This window comes from Grammomys surdaster, unplaced genomic scaffold (assembly GCF_004785775.1).
Source record: "Grammomys surdaster isolate TR1022 unplaced genomic scaffold, NIH_TR_1.0 125808, whole genome shotgun sequence".
NCBI lineage: Eukaryota > Metazoa > Chordata > Mammalia > Rodentia > Muridae > Grammomys > Grammomys surdaster.
In genome coordinates this window covers 819,763-847,268 of record NW_021620639.1, presented here as the reverse complement: position 1 = coordinate 847,268, position 27,506 = coordinate 819,763, and the positions used below count along the sequence as shown (strand labels likewise).

The window sequence follows — 27,506 nt, the reverse complement described above, 5'->3', positions numbered from 1 at the left end:
TGTGTGTGTGTGTGTGTGTGTGTGTGTGTGTGTGTGTGTGTGTGTGTCTGGATGTTATTCCACAATAGCCCCATAAAAAAATTACTTCAATGGACTTGCATTTTGCTGAGACTCACTTTATAGGCTAAAATGTGGACAGTTTTTTAAAGTTCCATATGCTGCTGAGAGTAATATGGATTTCACAGCTGTTGTGTGGACTGTTCTGCAAATGTCTGTTAAATTTATATAATCTATGGTATAGGTTATTCTGAAGTACCTATTGATGAGAGCGGATTGCTGACATCATGCACTGTCATTATATCAGGGCCTGTTTGTCCTTTATGTTCATTAATGTTTTATTAAAGTCCCAGTGAAGGACATATATGTACAATTGTTCAGCTTCTTGGCGAATTGCTTATTTGTTAACATATGATAGCTGTCTTGTATCTCTTCTGATGGTTTTCAGCTAAAGTATACTTCATTAGCTATCAAAATAGTTATACCAGAATGGATCCATTTGTTGTTTGATTAATTTCCATTCCTTCTCTCAGAGTTTCTTTTTGAGTCAGCTGTATTTTTTAAAGGACAATATCCAACTGACTAGTCTACATTATTTAATTGAGCAATTAAAACATTTATAGTTAGAATTATTAGTGGGAAATATCTGGTATTACATGTTTTTAGATTCCCCCAAATTAATGAGATCATGCAATGTTTGTCTTTCTGTGTCTGGCTTATTTTGCTTAATGTAAGTCTTCTAGGATTATTTATGTTGTTATAAATGACAGGACTTCCTTTTCTTAAGATTAAGTGGAATTTCATCACATAGATACACCATTTTTTCTTTATCCATTAGTGGCCCCTTAAATTGACTCTGATGGGGGTTTTTTCTACTGTTAATAGTGAAATAAATAGATATATTTTGTATGCTGATTTGACCTCTGTTTAATATGCACTGTTATGAACTCAATATTGGGACCGTTGGAACATGTGGTAATTCTATTTTAATGAAGAGCCTATGCCCTGTTTCTCCTAATGTCTGTGCTAATTGTACAGTAGTAGTTTATGAGAATTCCCTTCTTCTCAGAGACTGTGACCTTACCAGCATTCCCCATTTCTTGTCCTTTATCTAGTAGCTGTTCTAACTAGGATAAAATAATATCTCATGATTGTTTTTATTTGAATCTCCCTGATGGTCAATGATGTGTGCGAAATTTATTTTCATTCACCTGCTATTTTCTTTTGTCAAGATACTTCCCAGATTTTAGTTGAATTGTTTGTGGTGGGGGTGCTGTTGGGCTGTTTGAGTTCCTTGTATACTCTAGATGGTAACCCCTTGTCAATGTCTGTTTACTTGTCAGCCACTGTGCTGTGCTGGAGCATCCTGCTTAGGATAGTCCCACTGTCCTGTGCTTTTGAGCTTCCTTGCCTGGGCACTGTCACGATGTAGTCCCCTGTGCTTTCTTCTGATAGTTTCACATTTGGAAGTGATGGTCATCTTTTTTTAAACAGGCTGTTTCCTGATGACATTTAGAAAGAAGGAAGCTGCTAAAGTAACTTGAAGCTACATTTTATGACAGGTTCCCTATAAGAGCACGGGTTTTTATCACCATTGTCATTTTTGTTTTACGGTAAATAGTAATCCAAATATCTGCCTAAATTCTTCTACTTGGGCCTGGGATATGGATTATATATTTCCCTTCTTACAGATGTATTCCCCTTTTCAAACTCTTTCCATAGAGTATTCAAGATCTTTCTCTAATTGCGGCTTCTACTTCTGCCAGTGGGAAGGATGTCAGCCCCCGTCTCCTCAAACACTTCTCCATGCTGGTATTGCCTCATCCTCCACAGATTGCCTTATGTACTATTTTTCAGGTAATGTATCTGGCTGTCCCTCCCTCCACTGAGACAGAACCGTTCTCAAGAATGCTATAGTACTCTACTGCACTAGTTGGTTTCTGTCAACTGGACACAAGCCTAGACATTCTGGGAATAGTGTATCTTTTCATTTTGTGTATAGGGGTTGAAAAAGAGTTTTACTACATGGCCCCAGCTATCCTGGAACTCACTCTGTACACCAGACTTACCTGGAACTCAGAGATCCACATACCTCTGGTTCCCAAATGCTAGGATTAAAAGGTGGGGTATAATCTAGATTGGTACTGATGTGGGAGGCCCCAGCCCACTGTGAGTAATGCCACTTCTCAACAAATAGCCCTAGGGTGTATAAGAAAGTGTGTTGAGTAAGCCAGGGGGAGCAAATCAATAAGCAGCACCCACTCCACAACCTCGGTACCAGTTCTGCCTCCAGGCTCCTACCTTGAGTCTATGCCCTTCCTTGGATGATGGACTATGAACTATGAGATGAAATAAACCCTATCTTCCCTGATGGAAGCCATCTAGGAAAGGCTATGGCAAGCCAGTGAATTTTCTGGACATGGCCCACTGTTTTGCATGGATGAGATGGGTTGAGCTCTAAGAGGCAAAGACCCCAGAGACTTTGTCCCAGGGTTGCTTCTCACTACTGACATGCCTTTCCTGTCACTATTACATAGCTTAATGATTCCTGGGTATTTATCCACCCTACTGGGCAAATTTCCTACAGAATCAATATGAAGATATACTTTCATATAGTAATACTGTTTAGACTAATTGATGATTTCATAATTCCTAATAATTATTTTAGAGAACTCCTAAATTGATACAAGTATTCTCAAGCCCCCTATAGAATACAAGCTGCGAATAGAGCTCTGTAAACATTCATATCTCATAGACTAATTGCACTAGGAAAAGAAAACAGGATTTGAACACATTAATGATCAAGAAAAACATTCTAAGTCAAGTCCAAGGATGAAGCCACAGGTGTGCACTATGATATAGCAAGACCATGTAAAACTGTTGCTTTGAACTTACTTTTGTGTAAAAATCTATAAAAAGCTGAAAGCAAAAATAAAGGCTTGATGTAGTACTTTTTCTACTTCTTCCAGAGTGCATATGTCTCTGTGTGTGCCTGACTGACTTTCTTTCTTTCTTCCTTTCTTTCTTTCTTCCTTCCTTCCTTTCTTTCTTTCTTTCTTTCTTCCTTCCTTCCTTCCTTCCTTCCTTTCTTTTTTCTTCCTTTCTTTCTTCATTTCTTTCTTTCTTTTTTTCTTCCTTTCTTTCTTTCTTCATCTCTTTCTTTTCCTTTCCTTTCTCTCTGGCTCACAAAGAGACAAAGAGTTAATGAACCCAGAGCCTCTTGCCTGGCCAGTGAGAGGCACCTGAGTCAAGGAGTAAAGAGCCCAAGTAATAACTAAGTTTCTTCTCTCAATCCCCTGCAGCTATCAGCAGACGTCAAAGCTTCTGGCTCCAGAACAGGAAGAGAGAGTTAAGTCAGGAGAACAGGAAGAGAGAGTTAAGTCAGGAGAACAGGAAGAGAGTTAAGTCAGAAGAACAGGAAGAGAGAGTTAAGTCAGGAGAACAGCAAGAGAGAGTTAAGTCAGGAGAACAGGAAGAGAGAGAGTTAAGTCAGGAGAACAGGAAGAGAGAGTTAAATCAGGAGAACAGCAAAAGAGAGTTAAGTCAGGAGAACAGGAAGAGAGAGAGTTAAGTCAGGAGAACAGCAAGAGAGAGAGTTAAGTCAGGAGAACAGGAAGAGAGAGCTAATGACAAGAGAGCATCAGCCTCTGGCCCTCTATCTGCATCCCGCCTCAGTGCCTAACATTCAGGGCAGGACCCTCAACTTCCCCAAGTTGCTTTTGGTCATGTTGTTTTACCACAGCAATAAAGAAACCTAACTATGGTAACTACCACAGAGATGCACAGGTTCCACCTAGCTCATCTTCTACTTGGGAAAAAAAAAAAGAGAGATCATTATAGAAATAGGAGACTTAAGGCCCTGGGTAATTATTCTTGTCTTCATAAGTATTATTCCTCCTGTATTTTCTGGGCTATCTCAATATTGAAATCACTTTTAATGTTCATAAGAAATGTGTGTGGTATGTATCTAATGCAATCCCAAGAGGTGACTCTCCTGACTGAGATCTGGTGCGTCTCGCATGGAGCTCAGTAGCTACCTTTTTAAACATGAGCAGTTTATGTTCCCATCTTTGCTTTGTCTCATAAGAAGCCGGGTCTCCTTGGCCAGCCTGGCTTGTCATGCACATTTACTTTCTTCTAAAGCAGTTTTTCTTTTAGGTGTAGCCTGTGGTCACCCACAACAGAATCATAGGGGGTTTGCAGGAAGTTGGTTTTAATCTACCTTTAAAGCTTCTAAAGAAAGGAAATGCAAGATTAATTTTGAAGACAGTTACAATATCCTATGCAACCTGACACAACAGATGTATAAATTACCCTGTACTTCAGTTTGAGCCATGTTTCCAATGAGGACCTTCTGGACTCCCCAAAGAAAAGCCATGTGTATAGCTGTCTAGATGAGGTAACACTCTATCACTTGCCCCTCTGGCAAGCCAGAAGATGAGAGAGTACCATAACTGATGTGCACAGAGGTGGGCCACCAAATTGTCCCCAAAGAACACACATTACATGTGAGACTGTAATAGGATGGATTGGGTTTTGGTCGAAGCGCTGGCTGAAAATAGCCCGAAGACCCAACAGGTGTCCATTGCCTGTGAGGGACGGGCATCTGTTCCGCCATGCTCCCAGAATCCAGGCTCCTGTCATGTGGCATAGACCTCCATTGACCAGCACTAGGGCGTGACTACAGGCCTCAGGCCCTAAAGAGATTTACATACTAATGAGATACCTGAAGGCCAGGGGACATAGCCAATTAGGCATTCTTTCCAAGACCCTCCCCCTTCTCCCTCCCTATTTAACTTAGGTCAGCCCTGAGTTCCAGGGAGGGGAGGGAAAGGGGGGAGATGATGGGGGGGGGGGACAGACACATGCGCATCCAGACTCAACTACCATCTGTCATGAAAATAAATCTCTTAAACCCATGGACTCCATGTGTCTTCTGGGGCCCGCTGTGGGGAAACGCTGAGAAGGCCTTTAATGTTGAGCCGCCATAGCCACCGCATCTAACTTCCCACCTGGAGGACCTCTCTGCATTCCAGCCACAGGGACCCGCAATTACATACCTTTTAGGCCACGTGACAAACTATAATCTGTTTTCCACACCCAGGGCACCTTTGCACTTATAGGCCACCATCTTGATCTAAGATTTTAACTAGTAATAATTCTTAGTGAAATTAACCCTCTGTGTACAGTCCACAAGTCGGCTTCGTAGTAAATTTTACATTTACATGTTTAACTAAACATACAATTTTCTCTTTAAAGGCTCACTTGGGAATGTATTTCTCCATCCATAACTTTGTAACTGAGGTTCAGAAATCTAGAGATCAGATTGTCCTCTGCTCCCTGGCGATATATTATGAAGTCTGTAAGAAACTGTTGCCAACGCCAACCAAATGTCACTATATATTTAATCCCCGAGACATGTATAAGGTTTGTTGTGAAATTAGTTCTCTAGCTTATCTTTAACATTTAAATTGAGATGTAATTTTACTGCATCCTTGTCTTCCTCGTCCTCTCCCTCCCTCCCCCCTCCCTCTCTGATGTTACTGCCTACATCAAATTGTCAGAAGGTATAAAAGGGGAAATTCACAGTGGCAATTTGTGCCAGGTGCCCACTGAAAAGAATTGTTCAAATGATGTGAAGCAGTGGATCCTTTAACAAAACCAGTGAGGCCATTACAGTATAAGCTGGGATCCTGAGAAAAAGAAATGGCAAGGTCATAGTGTGGGTTTGGGTTTGGCTCTGTCTAGGGGGGTTTCCTATCACTGCAAGGGAGTGAACCTCTCTGTAAGAACCTCATGCACATCTGTGAGTTAACCACTTACCCAGGAGCGCTGGCTCAGTAAGCAGTGTGACTGAATAATTTTCATAATTCAATGTTAAGAAAACACCTTAGCCATGCATAGACGAACATGCCTTGCATCCCAGCACTTGGGAAGCAGAGGTAGGGGGATCATTTGAGTTCCAGGACAGCCAAGACTACACAAAGAAACCTAGTCTTAAAAAGACAAAAAAGGAGGAAGGAGGGAGGGAAGGAGGGAGGGAGAGAGGGAGGGAGGGAGGGAGGGAGAGAGAGAGAGAGAGAGAGAGAGAGAGTGAGAGAGAGAGAGAGCGCGAGCGAGAGAGAGAGAGAGAGAGCGAGGTGGGGGGAGGGAGAACTGAATACAGTATCTTTCTTCCCTTGCTGTAGAAGGTCAGCCCTGATTTGCACAGGTGTTCTTAATCTAAACTTAAAATGTTGACTACATCAATATTAGAAAGCACCTCACAGTCCAGTGTGGCGAAGCCTTTAATCCAGTACTCTGGAGGCAGAGGCAGGAAGATCTCTGAGTTCAAGGTCAGCTTGGTCTACAGGCAAGCCAAAGCTGCAGAGTGAGACCTTGTCTCAAAGGAAAAAAAAAAAAGAAAAAAAAAAGAGTTTAATAAAAAAAAGTCCCTCCCTTTCACCTGTGCTAGCAACATCTGCCCAGCTGTGGTCTCTGATCCTGGTAAGCCTTTCTCAGAGGATTCTGAGACACTATCAAGTTGTACAGTAGCAATTTTCTTTGGCTTTAACTCGCCCTTCCCATAAAAACATTAGTATTGTCACTTACAGAAATGGATGAATCTTAAATTGGAAAATTTATGTGTTTATATAACATACACCTGCTAATGTTGGTCATGTGTTGCCTTTCTATCTCTCAGCTTCTGCTAGGATTGATGCAAGCAGACAAGAGCGTAATTAACTCCAAAGAGATGGCTGCTCTGCTCCTAGTACATGAAGCCAGTCGCGTGTTTCATGATCGTTTGATTGATCACAGTGAAAAAAGCCTTTTCTATCAGCTTCTGTCAGCAGAACTCCAGAATCATCTGCAGGTACATTGGAAAAATATCTCAAGTGGAATCTTGGGCCCCAGCACGAGCATACATGCACACACGCACACACACACACTCAAACAGAGTGTTGTTTTATGAAAATCCTCAGACATGTCTCTAATACTAATGAAAGCAACTTGGTTTTAAGAATTTCATTCCTTGCTTAAAGATGTCTGAGAGCAAAACTTAAGCTATGCGGGAAACAGTCAAGTCTTGATTCCTCTGTCCACGACTTGGGGCCTCAGCATTGTTTCTCCCTCTCCAGAGCCTGCAGAGCTGTTCACTGAAGATGCCCAGACTCCTCTCTCTCCACCCCTTTGACCTTTAGCTTCCTTGGTGTCTTGGGCCTTCCTGCTTGTTTAGCTTCTTTGGGTCTGTGGGGAGTATGGGTATCCTATATTTTATGGATAATATCCACTTAGAAGTGAGTACATTACCATGTGTGTCCTTTTGAGACTGGGTTACCTCACTCAGGAAGATATTCTCAAGATCCATCCATTTGCCTGCAAAATCCATGCTGTCTTTGTTTTTAATAGCTAAGTAATATTCCATTGTGTAGATGTAACACATTTTCAGCATGTGCTGTCACTTGAGTTTTTGATCTAAGCCATAATGGCAGGTGTAAGATGGAATCTCAGAGTTGTTTTGATTCACATTTCCCTGATGACTAAGGACTTTGGACATTTCTTTAATTTGAGATTCATCTGTTGAGCATTCTCTGTTTAGCTCTGAGCCCCATTTTTTAATTGGGTTATTTGGGTTGTTGGTGTTTAACGTCCTGAGTTCTTTATAAATTTTGACTATTAGCCCTCTGTCAAATATAGGGTTGGTGAAGATCATTTAGAATTGTTTCTAATACATAGTGATACATCTAAGCTATTATGATATGGAAAAATACTCTTACATCTACATTTTAAAGATTTATTTATTAAATGTATATGGGTGTCTTGTCTGTATGTATGTCTGAACACCACAAGAGGGCATCAGATCCTATAAAACTATAGTTATAGACAGATTTGAGGGCCTGTTTAGGTGCTGGGAATTAACCCAGAATCTCAGAAGAGGTGTCAGTGTTCTTAACCACTGAGCCATTTCTCTAACTCCTTACAATTTAAATACAGGCAAGGAATTTGGTGAAAATAACATGAATGTTAAGAGAGCAATTTGAATCTACAGGTTTAGACTTCTAACCCTGTATCATGCTGCCCTGGGGCTGTGAAGTATTCAACATGCTGGAAACTGTTCCTCATTGATGGTCACTGTACTCTCTCCACCATCAAGATGCTCTAATGTTGGCCTGAGTGTCCATGCCTACATGTATGCCAGAAATCTGAGTGTGGACCCTTGTATTCCAACCTGAATACAGTTTATTTTCCACAGCCTCTGCCTTCACAGCTGCAGGTCCCCTTGTAAGACTCTGGCAAGCCTTAGCTTACCAGGGACTCCCTGAGTGAACCACGTGGAGCCTGGAGTTGATGCAAAATGCAAGAGGAATTTATTGTTCCAATGCATTGGGGTCATCCTACACTAAAGGTGAAGTGGCAACCACGCACAGCTCATTCAGTGAGCTGTTTATACAGTTTTTAGGGCAACAGCCATTAGGCACAATGTGATTGGCAGAACAATGTGACTTTTTAAACTGATTAGTCTTTAGGGAATGAGGTGACAAGATCCTTGTCTGTAGGTGGCCAACGGTCAGTCCTGCAGAATGTGTCAACAACCACAGGTCGGTTCCCACACACACACACACACACACACACACACACACACACACCTTGCTCTAAGGAATGTTAATCAGCCTCTGCCTTCCTGAGGGACAAGTGTTCCATGGCCTTTCCACAATTCCTGAGCTGACCTATTCACCCTCCTGCGGCTCACCCCTGACCATTGTTCAAGACTCAGGTCATGGACATCACACTAAGTGACATAATGCAGGCTCAGAAAGACCGTTCCCACTATGAGCAAAGTCTAAAGAGGTCCAGCACTCAGAAGCAGGTCGTAGGAAGAACAGGACTCTTGCACAGGATGGAGAGGTCCATGAGAACTGTTGGATACAATGATGCGCATTTGAGGTGGCAAGTGTGCTTCATTTAGTTATTATTTCACATTGTGATGGCGTTGTATTCCCTGCAATGACATTGTATTCCCTGCACATATGAAACTACAATTTGCCAGGTTACAGTGTGGATTGTTTTTTAAATTCAGTGCATACCTTTGACATTCTGGTATTTCTGGCCAGCGCCAGCCTCCTTCTAGATTCTTCTTTGGATGTTACAAGACTGTTGGACTTTGTATCACAGACCTGTTTTAGCTCTTTCCGATCTACATGCTTCATGAGGACAGAATCACTGATTTATTTCTTCATAAGTCTCTGGAATTCAGCCTAATATAAGCATTCAACAAATATATCTGGGTTGAATGAGTAAAGAAGGAATGGAGGCATGGGGCTGACAGCCAGCTCAGCAGGGGCATGGGGCTGAGCAGTTGGCTCAGCAGGTGAGCTTTGATCCTGGGAACCTGACAATCTGAGTTCTAACCCCAGACCCACATAAAGGTGGAAGGGGAGAAACCTGCCCCAACAAGTCGTCCTCTGACGTCCACATGTGCCCACACATATGTATAAAGTTTTGTTTTAAAAAGAATGAATGAAGGGATAGACAGACTAACAAAATGAAAATCAGAAGAAGGCTCATTACTCCTGCGTGGGAGGATTCCTAGCCATCCCGTGAGGGCCACACAGGTCTGCTTCCACCTCTCACCACAGTGAGGAGCACACACAAAGGCAGTGACCAGCTCATGAGGGACCAGCTCTTGGGAACCAGGCTTCCATAGCAGCTGTCAGCCCATGGGTGTCTGAGGCAGCTATAATTCCCCAAATTAACGACCACATCAAACTGTCTTTATCAACACAAGGACATGAATTATTACCATGAGCATTATTTGGTTGCCTTTCTGAGAGAGTGAAATATGACTCTAATTAAACAGGGGGTTCAATGAATGAGGTACTGACTCAAGAGCTTGATGCATCCATCGATCCTTTAATCTTCATTCATAACACCTGTGCAATAGAGGCCCTGTCATTATCCTCACTTGACCAACAGTGTAGAGCACAGTAAGGTTATACACAGCTACCCTGCTGCTGAAGTGATGTCATAGTTCAAACACAGGATGTCTGGTGTCATATAGTTTCTTAGCCATCACTGACTAAGCAAGTGACTTCTGAATGTCCATCAGGAACTTCCAGATCTAGACAGCAAGGGAGGCACATGCTAAGGACTACTGGAACAGGTAGAAACTGCCCACGGCCACCTTAAACCAGAAGCTGCAGGAGAGCATGCGGGTGTTGTGCCAACCAGTGTATACAGCCGTACAGTGAATAAAGGAGGAAAAAGTCATCCATTCTGGCTGGTTTTAGAGAAGGGGACATCAATGAGGCTCAAATAGGAGACAGTTTATGGCCTCAGTATGAAAGAGAATCAAAAGTGTGCAAAGAAGAAAGCACCTGTGCAAAGCCACAGCCTGGGATGGTAACTGACAGTCAATGAGGGAGAGTCTTTCTCCCAGATTGTCGGTGGAGCTGCAGGACACCTGACTCCGACCACAGAGCTCTCCACCCAAGTCCAGAACACTGAGGAGAGTTCATGGGCACAACTGAACCAAGAGTTCAATATTCTTGGCTTCCTTTGTAACAGTGTATTTTATTAGAAGCATTTTTTAAAAAATACTATTTTGGGTAGGAGGCTACAAGTGTCACTGCTCAAAGGAACATACACAAGCATACACATGCACATATGTGTGCACACACACACAAATGGGTTAAGAGCCTGAGTCCAAGGTTCCACTGCCAGAAGCTTTTATGAAAGATAGATTGTGGTTCTATTAAGATAGGATTTCAGTGTAAAGACAATGGAATTTGAATAGCAATTGAATACTCACTGAGTCCTTATTTTACAATAGGTTAACTGGAGTCACGAGAGTCTGATGAACAACCCAGTTGTATTTGTGGACTTTATGGATATAAATAAGCCTCACCGAAAAAAGATCTACCAGAACACCAATAACTATGATAAACTTCTCAGTATCCTTACCGAATTCCAACAAAAGTTGGGTTCAGCATCTCTAGAGGTAGACACATTCCATGAAAACCTAAAGAATGTTAAGCATGCCTATGTCCACTTGTGTGCACTAATATAAATACAGAGCTCATATTTTAAAGTGTGTGTATATCTGAGGTGGGGAAGGGGAAACATTTCCTCTGGCTTCAAAGAGGAAACATTGGAAGTAGAGTTCTTCATGCATCTAGCTGTGCTTTTGTCTCAGTGGTATCTAACTCCAAAGACAGGGTGCACAGTTGAGGCCGTAGGGAATTGAATGGAGTTGATGGAGTTAAGAATGCAAGAGAGTAGAACAGGGCCCAGAGTGAGAGACACACAATGGCTGTGTCTTCTGAGCAATTTCCTGAGCTTCATCTCCCCATCTGCTGTCAACTCAGAGCAATAGAAGAGCAACCCAGAACCCATTCCCTTGTTCTTTGTCCTGTTCCCTCAACCCCAGGTCAGCTCACTAGAATGTTAGCCAAAGGGTGAGTGATGTCTCTTGAAAAAATGTGTTTTCTCTAAATGTCGATGGAAACTGTTAGCTGGCTCTCGGTGCTCATGCTTCTAAAAACAGTCGCTCTTCTTCCCGTTTCTGTGTACATAAAACCTCAGTGCACGCCTGACGTTTCTACACCTGTAATTTGTTTATTTGCTATATTTCTTTTGCCAGATGTCTCATTCAGTTGTATTCTTCAAGGAAGCTGTAGAACACATTACCAGAACTACCAGGGTCCTTCGACAACCAGGGAGTCACGTATTACTGGTATGAATTTAAGTTCTTCAAATGTTTTTAAGGTTGCAAAATGATAATTCGGAAAGTCCAGTAAAATCAACATACAGAAGCTGTATTTGTCTGTAAATTATGAAAAATCGCAGTAATTGAGTCATAGAGCGGGATCTTAGTCTTCACTGTTTGAAAAAAAATGCTGACATGTGGCCATGTTATTCGTTTGGGGAAGGCATTTGATATGACTAAACCATGTACTCAGCACCACATATAAGGTATCCTAGTGATCTGCCGTCCACACAGGTGGGCTCTGACTCTAAAAACAGCACTCCAGCGTGGATATTGGTTTAGAAATAAGAGCCATTGCACAGATATTTGTTTCTTAAGAGAATAAGTGACAGCTAACTTAAACTTCCAAAGACTTAGAAGAGAGAAAAGGTTTTGGAAAGCCAAAAGAATCCACAGTATTAGGCCAGCAAGATAGCTCAGTGGGTAAAAGTGCTTGCTGCTAAACCTGATAATCTGAGTGTGATCTGGGAACTCAGCATGGTAGAAGGAAAACCTCCTCCTACAAGGTTATCTTCTGACCTCTATACTCATGTGTTTGTGTGTGTGCACATGTGCACCCACACACACAAAATAAATGTAATAAAACAATTTTCATCTATAATATTTAGTCAATGATATAAACATATTATTTAATTTGTTATTTATGGGTACCATTTATATCTTATTATAACAGTTTTTCAAAAGAGGACTTTATCTTACATGCAGAACAACTAGATTTTTACTTAATCTTTTTTACAACAAAATTAAAAGGAAATTTTAGAATGAGAAGGTAGAATCAAGAGAAACACAGTACAAAATAAATCTGCTTCCCCACTCAGCTGCTGTCTCACAAGCCTTCCCTTCTATGGAGGGCATCACATGAGCCTTTCCATCCCTTCAGTCTGGGACTTCAGCCTGTGGACAACGCTGCCCACTAGGGTTGGTCTTCTCAAATTAATTAGCCTAATCTAGAAATCCTCACAGATATGGCAACATTTGTCTCCAAGGTGACTATAGATCTGACAAATTAGAAAATCAGAAAATTAGAAAGCACCTTGAAAAATAAAGAAAGCAATACAGTAAAAATGCCTAAAGGAAAAATCTATAGGAAATTTATATGTCTAAGTGCTTATACCTAAAAATAAGAAACTTCAAATTAATAGCCTAGACTACAAAAAGGGAACTACAAAAACAAAAGGTAATCAAACCCAAGGCAGGAAATAAATAATAATAATAATAGAGTAGAATAGAAGCAGCAGAAAAACAAGTGAGGATTTTAATAAACCTGAAGTTGATTCTTTAGAGGATCAAGAAAATCCCCTGAGACTCAGTGCTGTGACATGAAACTCACACTATTAAAACCAGTAGTCGGCCGGGCGGTGGTGGCGCACGCCTTTAATCCCAGCACTTGGGAGGCAGAGGCAGGCGGATTTCTGAGTTTGAGGCCAACCTGGTCTACAGAGTGAGTTCCCGGACAGCCAGGGCTACACAGAGAAACCCTGTCTCAAAAAAAAAAAAACAAAAAACAAAAAAAAAAACAAAAACAAACAAACAAACAAAAAAAAACAGTAGTCAAGTCAGTATTGCCATTACAGTGATAGGAGGGTCCCAGGGAAACAGTCAGTTAGATCACTTACACGAATAGGGATTTTCCTACATAGAGATTGTCTCAGCTTCTTTTCCTGATGCTGTGATAAAGATACCCTGACAAGAGAAACTTCAAGGAGAAAGGTTTCCCTTGGGCTTGCAGTTCAGGGATAGCTCATCATAGCAGGGATTTCAAGGCAGCAGGAGCCTGGAGCAGTGGATCACATGACATTCACACTTAGAAGAAGAAAACGATGCTCACTGTTGCATTTCCTTTCTCCATTTACACAGGCCAGGATCTCAGTCAGATGAGTTTTCTTCATCAATTAATGTAACCAGGAGAATTCCCTCAGAAGCTTGCCCAGAGACCTGTCTCCCACAGGACTCTAGGTCTTGCCAACTTGAGAATTAACACTGACCATCACAGACACTAACAAAAAAATTGAAGAACTTGAAAGTCTTAGTGGATCTGTCACAAATAAATAAATCTAACTAGAAATTCTGAAACTTCCCACAAGAAAGTCTCAAAGCCAAATGGTTTCACTGGGAAACTCTAACAACTGTTTAAAGGAGAATTTATCCCAACATTTCACAGACTTTTTGAGAAAATAGAAAGATTAATCACCAACTTCTCTTTCTGTCTAGCAATACCAATACCAAGGCCGGACAAAGACTCCAGTCCATTTTGAGTAACTATAGTAAACTATTTGTGTCTGGGAAACATAAAGCTACTCGGACATATTTAGCTCACAATTCTAGATTCAGAAGAGGCTAAACAGCATGCCAGAGAGTTGGACAATAGAGGGTGGATTCAGAATGGAAAAAAAATATGTGCAAGTGTCTTTATTCATAATTCTACATAATCTTACTTGAAGAAAGTCACAAGGGAAAACATCCCAGTTGAAAATGAACAGATACTTCACAAGACCTCAAGAAAACATGCCCAGAATCAATTCTCATTGAGGAAACCAACCTGTGGTAATACCAGCATCTGAGCATCAAGTGAACCAGTTTCCTAAGAAGCATTCACAACAATTATCATGTGGAGACAGACCAACAGGAACTTACTGTTGGTAGGGATGCAAATGGCACAGTTACTTTTGAGAGGTGGTTTGGAAGTGTCTTAAAAAGCTAAACATAGTCTGGGCATGTGATCGAGCAAGCATGCTCCTATATATACTAGAAATTTTATAGCCACACACATCTTGCACATGAATGATAAAAACAACTTTACTCATAATGGCCAAAGCCTAAAAGTTACCAAGATGAACCACGACAAGCACATGATAACTTGCACTGTAGAATATTATTCAGAGATAAGTAAGCGGAGACTGGACAGGGGGCTGTGTCAGTAAAGCATGTGCTGCAGAAGCCTAAGGGATTTGATCCCCAGCACCCATGTAAAATGCTGACCATGTGGGCATGTCCTTGTGATCCCAGTCATGGAGAGGAACAGACAGGAGACTCCTGGACCATGCTGACTAGCCAGGCTATCCAGATCGGCAACTCCCAGTCCCCAGTAAAAGACCCTGTCTCAAAATTGAAGGTGAATGGCTCCTGAGGAAGACCCGAGCGGACCCATGGCCTCCACATGTGAGCACAGGGGCCTGTCCACTCAGATGCAGCCATGAATACACACCAACACCCACCCAACCATCCCAACACACAAGCTATGAAGCTGGAAAAGGATGTGGCAATTCATAAAAGCATATTACTGAGAGAGATTAGATAATGTGGACTATTATATACTTACATGATTCCAATTCCATTACAATTCAGTTGCACAGCCATCTCTAGTGGAAGCAGAGAAGGTCATAAAGCACTCTTCCATTTCTAGTCCTGATCTCCATGTGTTGCCCGCCTAGGGTCTTTTAATATTTGTACAACTTGGGATACTAAATTGATGGAAATTTTTCTTATGAATCATTTACACTTTCTTCCAGGAGAACTGCTTCTAGGCGTTCTCAGGAAAGTCCTGAGCATATTACCCTCCCCCCGCCACTGTTAAGGAGATATCCTTATGTGGCCTTACTTGGAGGTCTTCCTTTCACCCTCAAGGTTGTGAATCAAATAAAGACACCAGAGATCTCCTTATGAGGCTCTGACTTCAAGATATTCTTGGAACACCCATCTCAGTCCCGATATTTACTCAAGAACAAGATAATTGGAACAAAATAGACTTTAAAAAGTAAGTGAGACTTGCTGGATTAGAGGCCAGGTTATGACCCTCTTCTTACACTTGGGTAATTACGTGGCATATAAGACTGGGGGCTTCATATGGCATGCCCATCAAGGAAAAGATACAGCAGCAAAGTTAGACTGGTTGGAGTTACCTCTGCCTTACACAAGGACTTACACTTACAAAGAGTAGTGTGGAAAAATGATATAAGATCAAAGTCCTAAGACCTCCCTTTTTAGAAAAGTTAGCTCATGTGGGGCCATTGTGGTGTATGACGGAAGAGCAAAAGAATACCAACATTAGACATATAAATAAATTCTTCAAAGATACAAAATATAAACATTGTATTGTGGCAGAAATTGAATAATGACTACAGCAGCTTTGGCCTGGAGATTTTTCTTGGACCTAATGACAATTAGCACTCTAACCGTTAAAAGTTGATAACACACTGCTTGGGACATGACAATCTGTCCAGGCTGGCTTGAAGACTTTCTTTCTGTCTATTGCCCTTGAAACCATAACATTCTGAAATATTGGGTTATGGGGATGATGAGGGAAAATGATGTAAAAGATAACTCTGTTCTGACATATTTATCAATGATGGCTAAACTTATGATCAAAAAGTTAAAACACATATCCAGGAAATTATATGATCTATGTTTTGGAACATGAATCTATCCTTGCCTACTGAGTTCTGTATAAACATAGAAGCACTCTGACTGCCAGTCAGTCAGGATACAGGTTTCCCCTGACCCCTATCCCTGGCTCACTCCTCCATCACTGACTCCTTATGTCCTCTGTGGGACTTGACCATTGGCAGGGCTGGCACCTGGTGTTTAGGGGGCCTGTGGGGGGAGACCGAACTATAGGGATGTTAGCAATCAGTAGTTGGTTGCCAAGTGCTTGCTCAAGAGGGAAGGTCCAGTAGTTTTTAATGAGGTGGAATTCTGTGTGAATCATGAATTCACTATACTATATATTGTTGTCAAAACCACAGAGCGTTACAGCTAAAGACTGAACCTCAGTGTTTGCAATTTTGATCTTTCTAAGACAGAGTCTTTCTTACATATCCCAGGCCAGCCTTGAACACCCTTTGTAGCCTCAGTTGACATTGAACTTATGATCCTCCTTCCTCTGTCTCCCAAGTTCTGGGGTTTCAGGAGTATGCCACCTTTCTCTATTTTGTGTGCCCAGGGCTTGGTGCTTGTCAGGTAAGCATTGACACACTACATCCTCAGCTCAGTGTTCACAAATGTGTGTGTAAGGCAACTTCATCATTGCCGAAGAACATTGTTTCCTAAAAGAAATACCTTACTAGTGTCTTATAGATGAAGTATCAGATATGGATAATGACACACTATTTGTTTATTAGTCAATTTGTGCCATTGTCCCAGTTATCAGTACAGTAAAATTTTATATATTTTAAAAGAAGATATTGAATGTAGATAATGGTCTAATAGCCTGAAATATGCTGACTGAATATTCCTATTAAAATACTCTATATTATATTTTATTATTTACTTATTTTTATTATATTATTATTTATACTAACACTTATTAATCAATTCCCAGAAAGTACACAGGAATAGCTTCCTTCGTTTTGGAGGGTGTTTATTTGTATGTGCTGGGAATGGAATTCACAGCCTTGTCTTTTACAAGTAGTGTCCCACTGACCTAAATCCCAAATGCCAAGACATATGAATCAGACGTTTATTTCTTTCTCTTGCAAAGATTGGAAATGACGGCTGTGGAAAGGAAACATATGGAACCATAGCCTGCTATGTCGCAGAATACAAAATATGCAAAGTGCCTATCTCTCACAACTATGCCATCTCAGAGTTCAAAGAAACATTTAAAAAGGTGTTTATTCAAGCCGGCTTGGAAGAGGTCCCCACGGTTGTCATGGTTGCCAACTTACAAGAAGAACACGTATGTGCTCCATGTTTCCATTACTTGCTAAAAGTTGGTACTGGTGTCCCCCAGAAGGTTCACGTTTTTATATGTTTTCCTACTCGCTCACCGTTTCAGCCCTTTGCACTCTCTGCTCATCCAGTCACGCTATAGTTCTGAGTAGACAAACAGCAGAAGTATTTCCTGTTTTTGTGATTTCCATTTTAATCAACCGATTAGAAGTAGTTACTACTCATAGCAAAATCATCCATGTGGTATCAAAACTCCTCTGTTCTGTGCTGCACAGATGTGCACAGATGTGTGTATAATCTACGCTGCTGAAGCAGCTTGGGGCACTTGGCTTCCTCTCCTTTCTCCATCACCATCAGGATTTTCCTTGCATGAGTGTTGTTTACATGCAAGCAAAAACTACTTTGCACAAATTGTGTCCAGGGATGTTGTATGTGACTTGCATTCTGATAAAATACACTTAAAAATATTATTTAAAACCGTACCCTGCTTTTTCTCCTCATTCTGGTTCTCTATTAGATAAAAATATAAATTTTCTGCCTTTTTTGTGTACTCTTCCTTCCCCAAGTCTGAGCATTGTGCCCTACTGCCGAGATGCTGTTTCTGCCATGCACAGTGCCTGCCATCCTAATTTCATTGATGGTTTTCTGGAAAACCATCTCAGGCCAAAGGCTGAGATGAAAGTTAGTGGAGGGAAAGGGAAAGAAAGAGACTTGTTTAAATTAAAATAACACCTCCACCAGGCTATTTCTAGGTTTTCCTCTGGTCGGAAGCAGATGTGGGCATATCAAGTTTTCTTTTAACTGCTTAAAACAAGGTCCCTGCCTGGATCGCTGCCATGTACCCAGGGGCATGGTATCCACTGAGTACCAAGTATATGTCTCCCTGACATGTTTAAATTAATGGGCGGGCAGATGAAGCTTATTCTGGTGAGTTTGGATTAAGATGTCATTTTTTTATCATAAGTAGTCTTGGTTACTTTCTCAATCTGTTTAGCATAGAATGTATGGTTTATTCATTCCTGGTTAATGTATGTTTCCCTTAAGGTGTCATTTCTGGAAGATTTGAACTACATTATCAATGCAGGAAAGATTTCTAACATGTTTGAAAGTGAGGAGCTGGATTCTATTGTTATGAGAGTCAGAACATTTGCTGAGCAGTCGAGCTGCATGGATGATAGAAAATATTTACTCTCACTTTTCCAAAAGGTGCTGTTTTGTGTCTTGATTTTATCAAGTTGTCATGGCAAAGTGAAAGCAGGTCATATTATAATTCTGTACATGATCTTCAAGTTGTATGAACTAAAAAGAGCATCCATTTTTAGATCCCAGAGATAGAATCCAGTTGCTAGATAACAAACAAGATGAGTAAATGCTTGGAAGCCCTGCAGCCTTTCTGGTTTTCAGCCTTACCACACGTCTCTGGCAGACAGTTGCTTGTTACCTGGAGTTGTCAGTGATTTCTGCCTGTTGGACTCTTAGCTAACGGAAGTGTGCCGACTGCTGAGGCCATTCCAGCTCTGTGGATTGTTGTAAAGTAGCTCACGGAAACAAAAGGGAAAGGATCTATGTCCTGTGGCCAGTCCTGACAAAACCTCGGCTACAGCCGCTGAGTTGAGTCTTAAGAGCAAAGGGGATACAGGCAGATTTCAATGTCTGTCTAGTGTCTGTACTCTCCCACCAGGACATTTGATTGCATGTAGCACAAGGGACTTGCCCATGGAAAGTGGCATGCTGCCGCAGATTGTAGTTTTGAATGAAATTAATAGTCATCTTAATCATAGAAAAAAAAAAACAAAGAAACTGGTTGTTAGCCTAAGACCTACACATTAGCACACACTGCCTTGTCATACCCACTAACTCTAAGATACTCTTTAACCTCCACCTCCATCTCTCCTTTCTCTTTTTCAGTTCCAATTAATCTGACTGCTATCACACTTTGAGTTTCTGTAAGTTACTAAGGGCATACCACCCCAGAGAGAGTTAAGCAGTAGACTCATCACTATCTGACACAAGCACCTCCCACCTCATAAGGGTTGGTATTGGACCCACCATCTGGACACAACAGGCACAGTCAAATGGGGCAGAAGGCTCTGTGGGTCCCTGCTCCCCTGGAAGAGCCCTGCTGGTGGCAGACAGGATACAATCAGCTAGTCTCTTAAGAGTCTATCTGGTTAAGAAACAGCTGAGACAAGTTTAAAATGGAATTTTCAATATAGTATCTTTTTTTTCAAAATAGGGAATTACATTTTAACAACGTGTATGTTCCTCAATTTCAGAGAGTATCTAAAAATCTGCATATTTGTTTGATGAGTACCACAGGACCTAACTTCCGACATAACTGTCGAGTTTACCCCTCTATGATTAGCTCCTGCACGATCGACTGGTTCCAGAGGTGGCCTGATGAGGCTCTCCTTGTTGTGGCCAACTCCTACCTGGAAGAAAAGCTGAAGGTGGAGAACAAAGAGGTAAGCAGCTGCAGACAGCTACGCTGTGGCTTATGACGAACTGTGCCTGAGTGGCCGTGGCTGGGGCGGGGCGGGTGGGGGTGGGGGTCGCAGAGGCAGCCCTGAGCCAGGCTGCGCACATTTTTCACCCTTAACTCTTCACAAGCTCCACGTTTGTTCTGTCTCCTATGCCACCTTGCTCAGGGCTGCCTGGGCGGTACACTGCCTAGGTTGCCTCTCTTACCATTTTGTACAGTAACTTCTTTCATGAGAATTATGGAATCTTCTGAGTATTTCTCTTTAAAAGTTTTCTTGGCAACTAGTGCTGGTGAGACAGCCCAGTGGTTAAAAGCACTGGCTGCTCTTGTAGACTACCTGGGGCTGATTCCCAGCACCCGTGTAGATGCTCACAACCATCTGTAACTCCAGTTCCAGAGAATCCAGTGTCGTCTTCTGGCTTCTGTGGACACTGCACACACAAGGTACATAGACACACATGTAGGCAAAACACCCATACACATAAAACATCAGTGACTTTCCAGACAGTGATGGCACATAATTTTATGAAATCTCTGAATTTGAGGCCAGCCTGGTCTACAGAGAGAGTCCCAGGACAGCCAGGGCTATACAAAATTTCTTGACAATTTCACACACAGAGAAGGCGTACTGATGGCTCTCACCCACTGCTGTCTTTCCCCTTTCTCCCCTTTCCCCCCTCCCCTTCCCCCTCCCCCTTCCCACTACTCCCCTCCCACTACTCCCCCCCCTCCTTCCTTGGTCTCCTGTCTGTTTGTGTCTTGTGAGCACAGCATGTGGTATCTTCAGCGGTGGGTCTTAACCTCAAGTTCTAGTGGGCAACCAAGAGGGCTGACAAAGCTGGCATTGTTAAGGGGCTTTTTAAGAGTCTCCCTAACAACCCCTTTTGCACGACAGACCCTTTGGTAAGAATTCTGCAGTCTTCCATGTCTTTCATTTTTTTATCTTAGTCATGAAATGTATTCTTTGACAATGTCATAGAGAAAGTGATTGGTATAAAGCATGCACCGATTTCTCTCAGGCTAGCTTCATTTCACACCCTGACTGTTCTAAGGGCATTAAACTAAAGATACCATAAGGCCTAGCTGTCTGAAAGGGTTAAAGACGCTGACAAAGGGGGTTGTAAATGCCTAAAGGCCAGAGACTCATTGCAGGCCTTTGAAAGGGCTTATATCTCTACAGGCCCAAGCATCCAAAGAGAGCAGACAGAGAAGGGCAGGGAAAGGCCAGAGACACCAAGACTCTGCAACATTGTTAAAAGTGACCCAAAGCCAGTGGGGCTTGGTGTCTAGAGACTGGAGACAGAGTTCAGCCTGAATGCTCTACATTCTAATCACAGTGGGAGTTCTTTCCTACTCTAGGCCAGTGGATCTGGAAGCTTTACCAGACTCAAACTTGGTAGAGTGCCACGGTTTTTTGTTTGTTTGTTTGTTTGTTTGTTTTTTGGGGTTTTTTTTTGGTTTGTTTGTTTGTTTGTTAATCTCTGTCAGAAAGAAAAAGAAACTAATGTCCCAAGGACCCTGTGCTGGCTAGTTTCATGTCTACTTAACACAAGCTAGCTTTATCTGAAAGGAAGAAATGCCAACTGAGAAAATGCCTCCATAAGATCCTGCTATAGGCAAGCCTGGAGAGCATTTTCTTAATTAGTGATTGATTGGTGAGCCTCAGCCCCAGCCCAGCCACAGCCACAGCCACAGCCACAGCCACAGCCACAGCCACAGCCACAGCCACAGCCACAACCACAGTCCGTTGTAGGCAGTGCCATACCCAGGCTGGGGGTCCTGGCTTCTATAAGAAAGCAGGATGAGCAAGCCAATAAGCAACACCTCCATGGCCTCTGCCTCCAGCCAGGTTCCTGCCGTGTTTTGAGCTCCTGTCCTGGCTTCCTTCGATGATGAACAGTACTATGGAAGTGTACGCTGGATAAACTCCTTCCTCCCCAGCTTGCTTTCTTCAGTCATAGTGTTTTATTGTAGCAATAGTGACCTTGACTGAGACAAGATCTGAGTGTTATGCTGGGTCCCTAAGTCCTTGGGTGGCTCTAGCAGGGATGAGCACACAAGCAGAAGAATGAACCTGGTATGGCATTAGTCACTCACAGTTGCCTCCTTACCTTAGCTCCTTCCATCTTTAAAACTCTTGTGATTGTGGTGCCCAGGACTGGCCTCTATAATTCTGTCTCTCAGAAATGCTGGCGTATTTCAAGTAACTTCTCATTCTTCTCTATTTATGTTCTCTTGTGATTCTTAAGCATTGTTGTTCTTCAGGATAAAATAAGACAGTTTGCCCCAACCTGTGTTGAAATTCACAAAAGTATGAAAGAGTTGAGCGTAAAATACTTTGAAGAAACTGGAAGACACTATTACATCACTCCCAGTTGCTACTTTAAGTTCTTGGAGACATTTACCCACAATCTGAGGGTAAGACAGGAGGAGATGCAGACAAAGAGGTAAGGCTTTGACTAAAGCAGAACCCCGTGTTTTTACATCAGTGCTCGAGTGTCTATAAAATGTTGTCTATAAAAGATAGGCATAAATACAAAATAATGAATTCAAACCTACCTTTCATGTGGGGGTCTTTGGGCCAACAACTAGGGTGGATCCTATGGAGACAGTCCGCACCTCCCCTCCCCTGCATGCATCCAGAGGCCACCCTACCATGTCAAGACTGATAGATCTACCAGAGAGACGTCAATTCTCACCAACATAGTCAGTGGAAGCAAGGGGATGACTATCAGTGCTGTTCTCTGTGGCTTTGGGGATAATACCAAAAGACAAGTGGCCAGATGACTATAGCACAGATAGCTAAGAACATGTGTCACATTTCCTCAAAGCACAATATGGGTCGTAGCTCTCACTGAGAATATGGGGAGAAAACAGAAGGCAGGAAACCTCAGGCTAATTAGACCCGTCACCATCATTGTTGTTGTTGATAATGATGATGATGTTAGAATATCTTCTACTTTTTCTTTGACAATTTTATACATATCTACATTGTATCTCGATCATACCCATCCCAACACTCCACTTCCCTCACCCTCCACCCTCTCTCCTCAAATCTTCCCACTTTTATATACTCCTCTTTTTTTCTTGTTCTGAGTTCAGTTAGTCCTGCTTGCTGGGATGTTGAGCAGATCTTGTTGACGTGGGTTCGTCTGGGTGATGAGCTTCAGTGGACCCAAGCACTATGCCATGTCATGTCCAGAGGAAGCCTTTCACAGCGTTTCTCCCTGCCTTCAGTTCTTACACGTTTTCCACCATCTTTGTGACGTTTTTATGGTGCTAGGGATTCAAGCGTGCTAGGCAAGCAGTCTGCCACTAACTTACTCCCACCACCCTCACACATCACCAGAACCCAGGAGACAGTGAGAATCACGGCAACCCCCTGGAGAGAAAGTAAACGGATAGGAACCTGCCTTGTAACAATCCTACTCATAAATATCCAGAATTCTCACATGCCAGGAGATCAACAGAGCTCTTGTTGAGGGTCAGAACCACTGCAGGTGAGTGGTACCTAGATGGGCTTCAGATACCACAGGACAGATACAGGCCTGTTGTGTGTCCAGCTAACAAGTCTTTAAAATTTAAAAAAAAAAAAAAAGCTCCTTTGGGCTGGGACAGACACAGAGTTGGTCTGCTGCTGTGGAGATACTGAATCCTGAGCCATCCTAGAGGAGCCACTGCACTCAGAGCAGCTGGTAAGAACTCCATCTCACTCCCTAAGCCCCAGAGATACATCTGGGAGCCAGGAACATACAGGACACACCAGCTACCCAAACCCCACCCCTCCAGAATTCCACTTCCCTTCCGCCCCTGCCTGGTCCTTTGGGCTGGGGCAGACACAGAGTTGGTCTGCTCCTGTGGAGATACTGAATCCTGACCCATCCTAGAGGACCCACTGCACTCAGAGCAGCCAATACAGAGTTGGTCTGCCCCTGTGGAGATACTGAATCCTGAGCCATCCTAGAGGAGCCACTGCACTCAGAGCAGCCGAGGAGCCACTGCACTCAGAGCAGAAGACACCAGGTGGTTTGCACTTGGGAGACATCGTATCCTGAGCCATCCTAGAGGAACCATTGCACCCAGAGCAGAAGGATTTCCAGATCCAAGAGGTGGCCTGAGTCCCAGGAGTTCTTCCACCCAGGAGATTAGGAGCATAAGACCACAGAGACATCTGGACTCTGAGGAGCTCTGCAACAAACAAGATAACTGGAAATACAGACTCCAGTCTTACACAGTGAGGGCAGGTAACACTAGAGTTAACCAGATGGCGAAAGGCAAGTGCAAGAACATAAGCAACTGAAACCAAAGTTTCTTGGCATCATCAGTACCCAGTTCTCCCAATATAGCAAGCCCTGGACACCCCATCACACCGGAAAAGCAGGATTCAGAATAAAAATCACTTCTCATGACGATGATAGAGGATTATAAGAAGGACCTAAGTAACTCCCTTAAAGAAATACAGGAGAGTACAAGTAAATAGGTAGAAGCCCTTAAAGAGGAATCATAGAAATCCCTAAAAGAAATGCAAGAAAACACAAAGAAGGAATTAAACAAAACCATTCAGGATCTGAAAATGGAAATAGAAACAATAAAGAAAGCTCAAAGGGAGACAACCATGGAGATAGAAAACCTAGGAAAGAGATCAGGAGTCATAGAGGCAAGCATCACCAACCAAATACAAGAGATAGAAGAGAGAATCTCAAATGTAGAAGATACGGTGGAAAATATTGACACAGTTGTCAAAGAAAATGCAAAATGCAAAAAACTCCTAACTCAAAACATCCAGGAAATCCAGGACACAATGAGAAGACCAAACCTAAGGATAATAGGTATAGATGAGAATGAAGATTCCCAACTTACAGAGCCAGTAAATATCTTCAACAAAATTATTGAAGAAAACTTCCCTAACCTAAAGAACAAGATGCCCATAAACATACAAGAAGCCTACAGAATACCAAATAGACTAGACCAGAAAAGAAATACCTCCCGTCACATAATAATCAAAACATCAGATGCACAAAACAAAGAAAAAATACTAAAAGCAGTAAGGGAAAAAGGTCACGTAACATATAAAGGCAGACCTATAAGAATTACACCAGACTTCTCACCAGAGACTATAAAAGCCAGAAGAGCCTGGACTGACATCATACAGACCCTAAGAGAACACGATTGCCAGCCCAGATTACTATACCCAGCAAAACTCTCAATCACTATAGATGGTGAAACCAAGATATTCCATGACAAAACCAAATTTGCACAATATCTTCCCACAAACCCAGCACTTCAAAGGATAATTGATGGAAAATGCCAACACAAGGAGGGAAACTACAACCTAGGAAAAGCAAGTAAGTAATCTTCCAACAACCCCCCAAAAAGATACAAACATAACTTTACCTCTAATAACAAAAATAACAGGAAGCAACAATCATTTTTCCTTAATATCTCTTAACATCAATGGTCTCAATTCCCCAATAAAAAGACGCAGACTATCAGACTGGATACACAAACAAGACCCAGAATTTTGCTGCATACAAGAAACGCACCTCAGTGACAAAGACAGACACTATCTCAGAATAAAAGGGTGGAAAACAATTTTCCAAGCCAATGGTCCCAAGAAACAAGCTGGAGTAGCCATTCTAATATCAAATAAAATCGACTTTCATCCAAAATTAATCAAAAAAAATAAGGACACTTCATACTCATCAAAGGAAAAATCTACCAAGGTGAACTTTCAATTCTGAACATCTATGCTCCAAATGCAAGGGCACCTACATACATAAAAGAAACTTTACTAAAGCTCAAAATATACATTACACCTCACACAATAATAGTGGGGGATTTCAACACCCCACTCTCAGCAATGGACAGATCATGGAAACAGAAACTAAACCGAGACACTTTGACATTAACAGAAGTTATGAACCAAATGGACTTAACAGACATCTATAGAACATTTCATCCTAAAACAAAAAGAATATAGAATATACCTTTTTCTCAGCACCTCATATAATTGATCACAAAACAGGCCTCTACAGATACAAAATGATTGAAATGATCCCTTGCATCTTATCAGATCACCACGGACTAAGACTGGTCTTTAATAATGACAAAACCAATGGAAAACCCACGTATACATGGAAACTGAACAACTCTCTACTCAATGATGACTTGGTCAAGGAAGAAATAAAGAAATTAAAGACTTTTTAGAATTCTATGAAAATGAGGACACACACCAAAACTTGTGGGACTCCATGAAGGCAGTGCTAAGAGGAAAACTCATAGCTCTAAGTGCCTACAAAAAGAAACTGGAGAGAGCACACACTAACAACTTGACTGCACAACTAAAAGCTCTAGAACATAAAGAAGCAAGTACACCCAGGAGGAGTAGAAGGCAGGAAATAATCAAACTCAGGGCTGAAATCAACCAAATAGAAACAGAAAGAACAATACAAAATACCAACAAAACCAGGAGCTGGTTCTTTGAGAAAATCAACAAGATAGGTAAACCATTAGCCAGATTAACCAGAGGGCACAGAGACAGTATCCAAATTAATAAAATCAGAACTGAAAAGGGAGACATAACAACAGAAACTGAAGAAATTCAAAAAATCATCAGATCCTACTACAAAGGCCTATACTCAACAAAACTGGAAAACCTGGATGAAATGGACAACTTCCTAGACAGATACCAGGTACCAAAGTTAAATCAGGAGCAGATAAACCATCTAAATAGTCCCATAACCCCTAAGGAAATAGAAGCAGTCGTTAAAAGTCTTACCACTAAAAAAAGCCCAGGACAAGATGGTTTTAGTGCTGAATTCTATCAGACCTTCAAGGAAGACCTAATACCAATTCTCTTCAAACTATTCCACAAAATAGAAACAGAAGGAACACTACCCAATTTGTTCTATGAAGCTACAATTACACTCATACCCAAACCCCACAAAGACCTGACAAAGAAAGAGAACTTCAGACCAATCTACCTTATGAACATCGATGCAAAAATACTCAATAAAATTCTAGCAAACCGAATCCAAGAACACATCAAAACAATCATCCATCATGATCAAGTAGGTTTTATCCCAGGAATGCAGGGATGGTTCAATATTCAGAAATCCATCAATGTAATCCACTATATAAACAAACTCAAAGAAAAAAAAACACATGATCATCTCACTAGATGCTGAGAAAGCATTTGACAAAATTCAACATCCCTTCATGATGAAAGTCTTGGAAAGATCAGGAATTCAAGGCCCCTACCTAAACATAGTAAAAGCAATTTACAGCAAACCAGTAACCAACATCAAGCTAAATGGAGAGAAACTTGAAGCAATCCCACTAAGATCAGGGACTAGACAAGGCTGCCCACTCTCCCCCTACCTATTCAATATAGTACTGGAAGTCCTAGCCAGAGCAATTAGATAACAAAAAGAAGTCAAAGGGATACAAATAGGAAAGGAAGAAGTCAAAACATCACTATTTGCAGAGGATATTATAGTATACTTAAGTGACCCCAAAACTTCCACCAGGGAACTCCTAAACCTGATAAACAACTTCAGCAAAGTGGCTGGTTATAAAATCAACTCAAACAAATCAGTAGCCTTCCTCTACATG

At 41.8% G+C, this 27,506-nt stretch overlaps 1 protein-coding gene across 1 annotated transcript in view; it reads left to right on the top strand.

Annotated features, from left to right (window-relative positions):
- Nucleotides 1-27,506, top strand: part of Dnah14 (dynein axonemal heavy chain 14) — a 196,983-nt gene that overhangs the window by 107,495 nt on the left and 61,982 nt on the right. Inside the window, exons 49-57 of the mRNA XM_028789300.1 lie at nucleotides 1,720-1,854; nucleotides 5,257-5,424; nucleotides 6,680-6,850; nucleotides 10,808-10,975; nucleotides 11,618-11,710; nucleotides 17,220-17,417; nucleotides 18,455-18,616; nucleotides 19,687-19,875; nucleotides 22,158-22,339. Coding sequence (XP_028645133.1) covers nucleotides 1,720-1,854; nucleotides 5,257-5,424; nucleotides 6,680-6,850; nucleotides 10,808-10,975; nucleotides 11,618-11,710; nucleotides 17,220-17,417; nucleotides 18,455-18,616; nucleotides 19,687-19,875; nucleotides 22,158-22,339 — 1,466 coding nt within the window. The remainder of the gene's footprint in view (nucleotides 1-1,719; nucleotides 1,855-5,256; nucleotides 5,425-6,679; nucleotides 6,851-10,807; nucleotides 10,976-11,617; nucleotides 11,711-17,219; nucleotides 17,418-18,454; nucleotides 18,617-19,686; nucleotides 19,876-22,157; nucleotides 22,340-27,506) is intronic.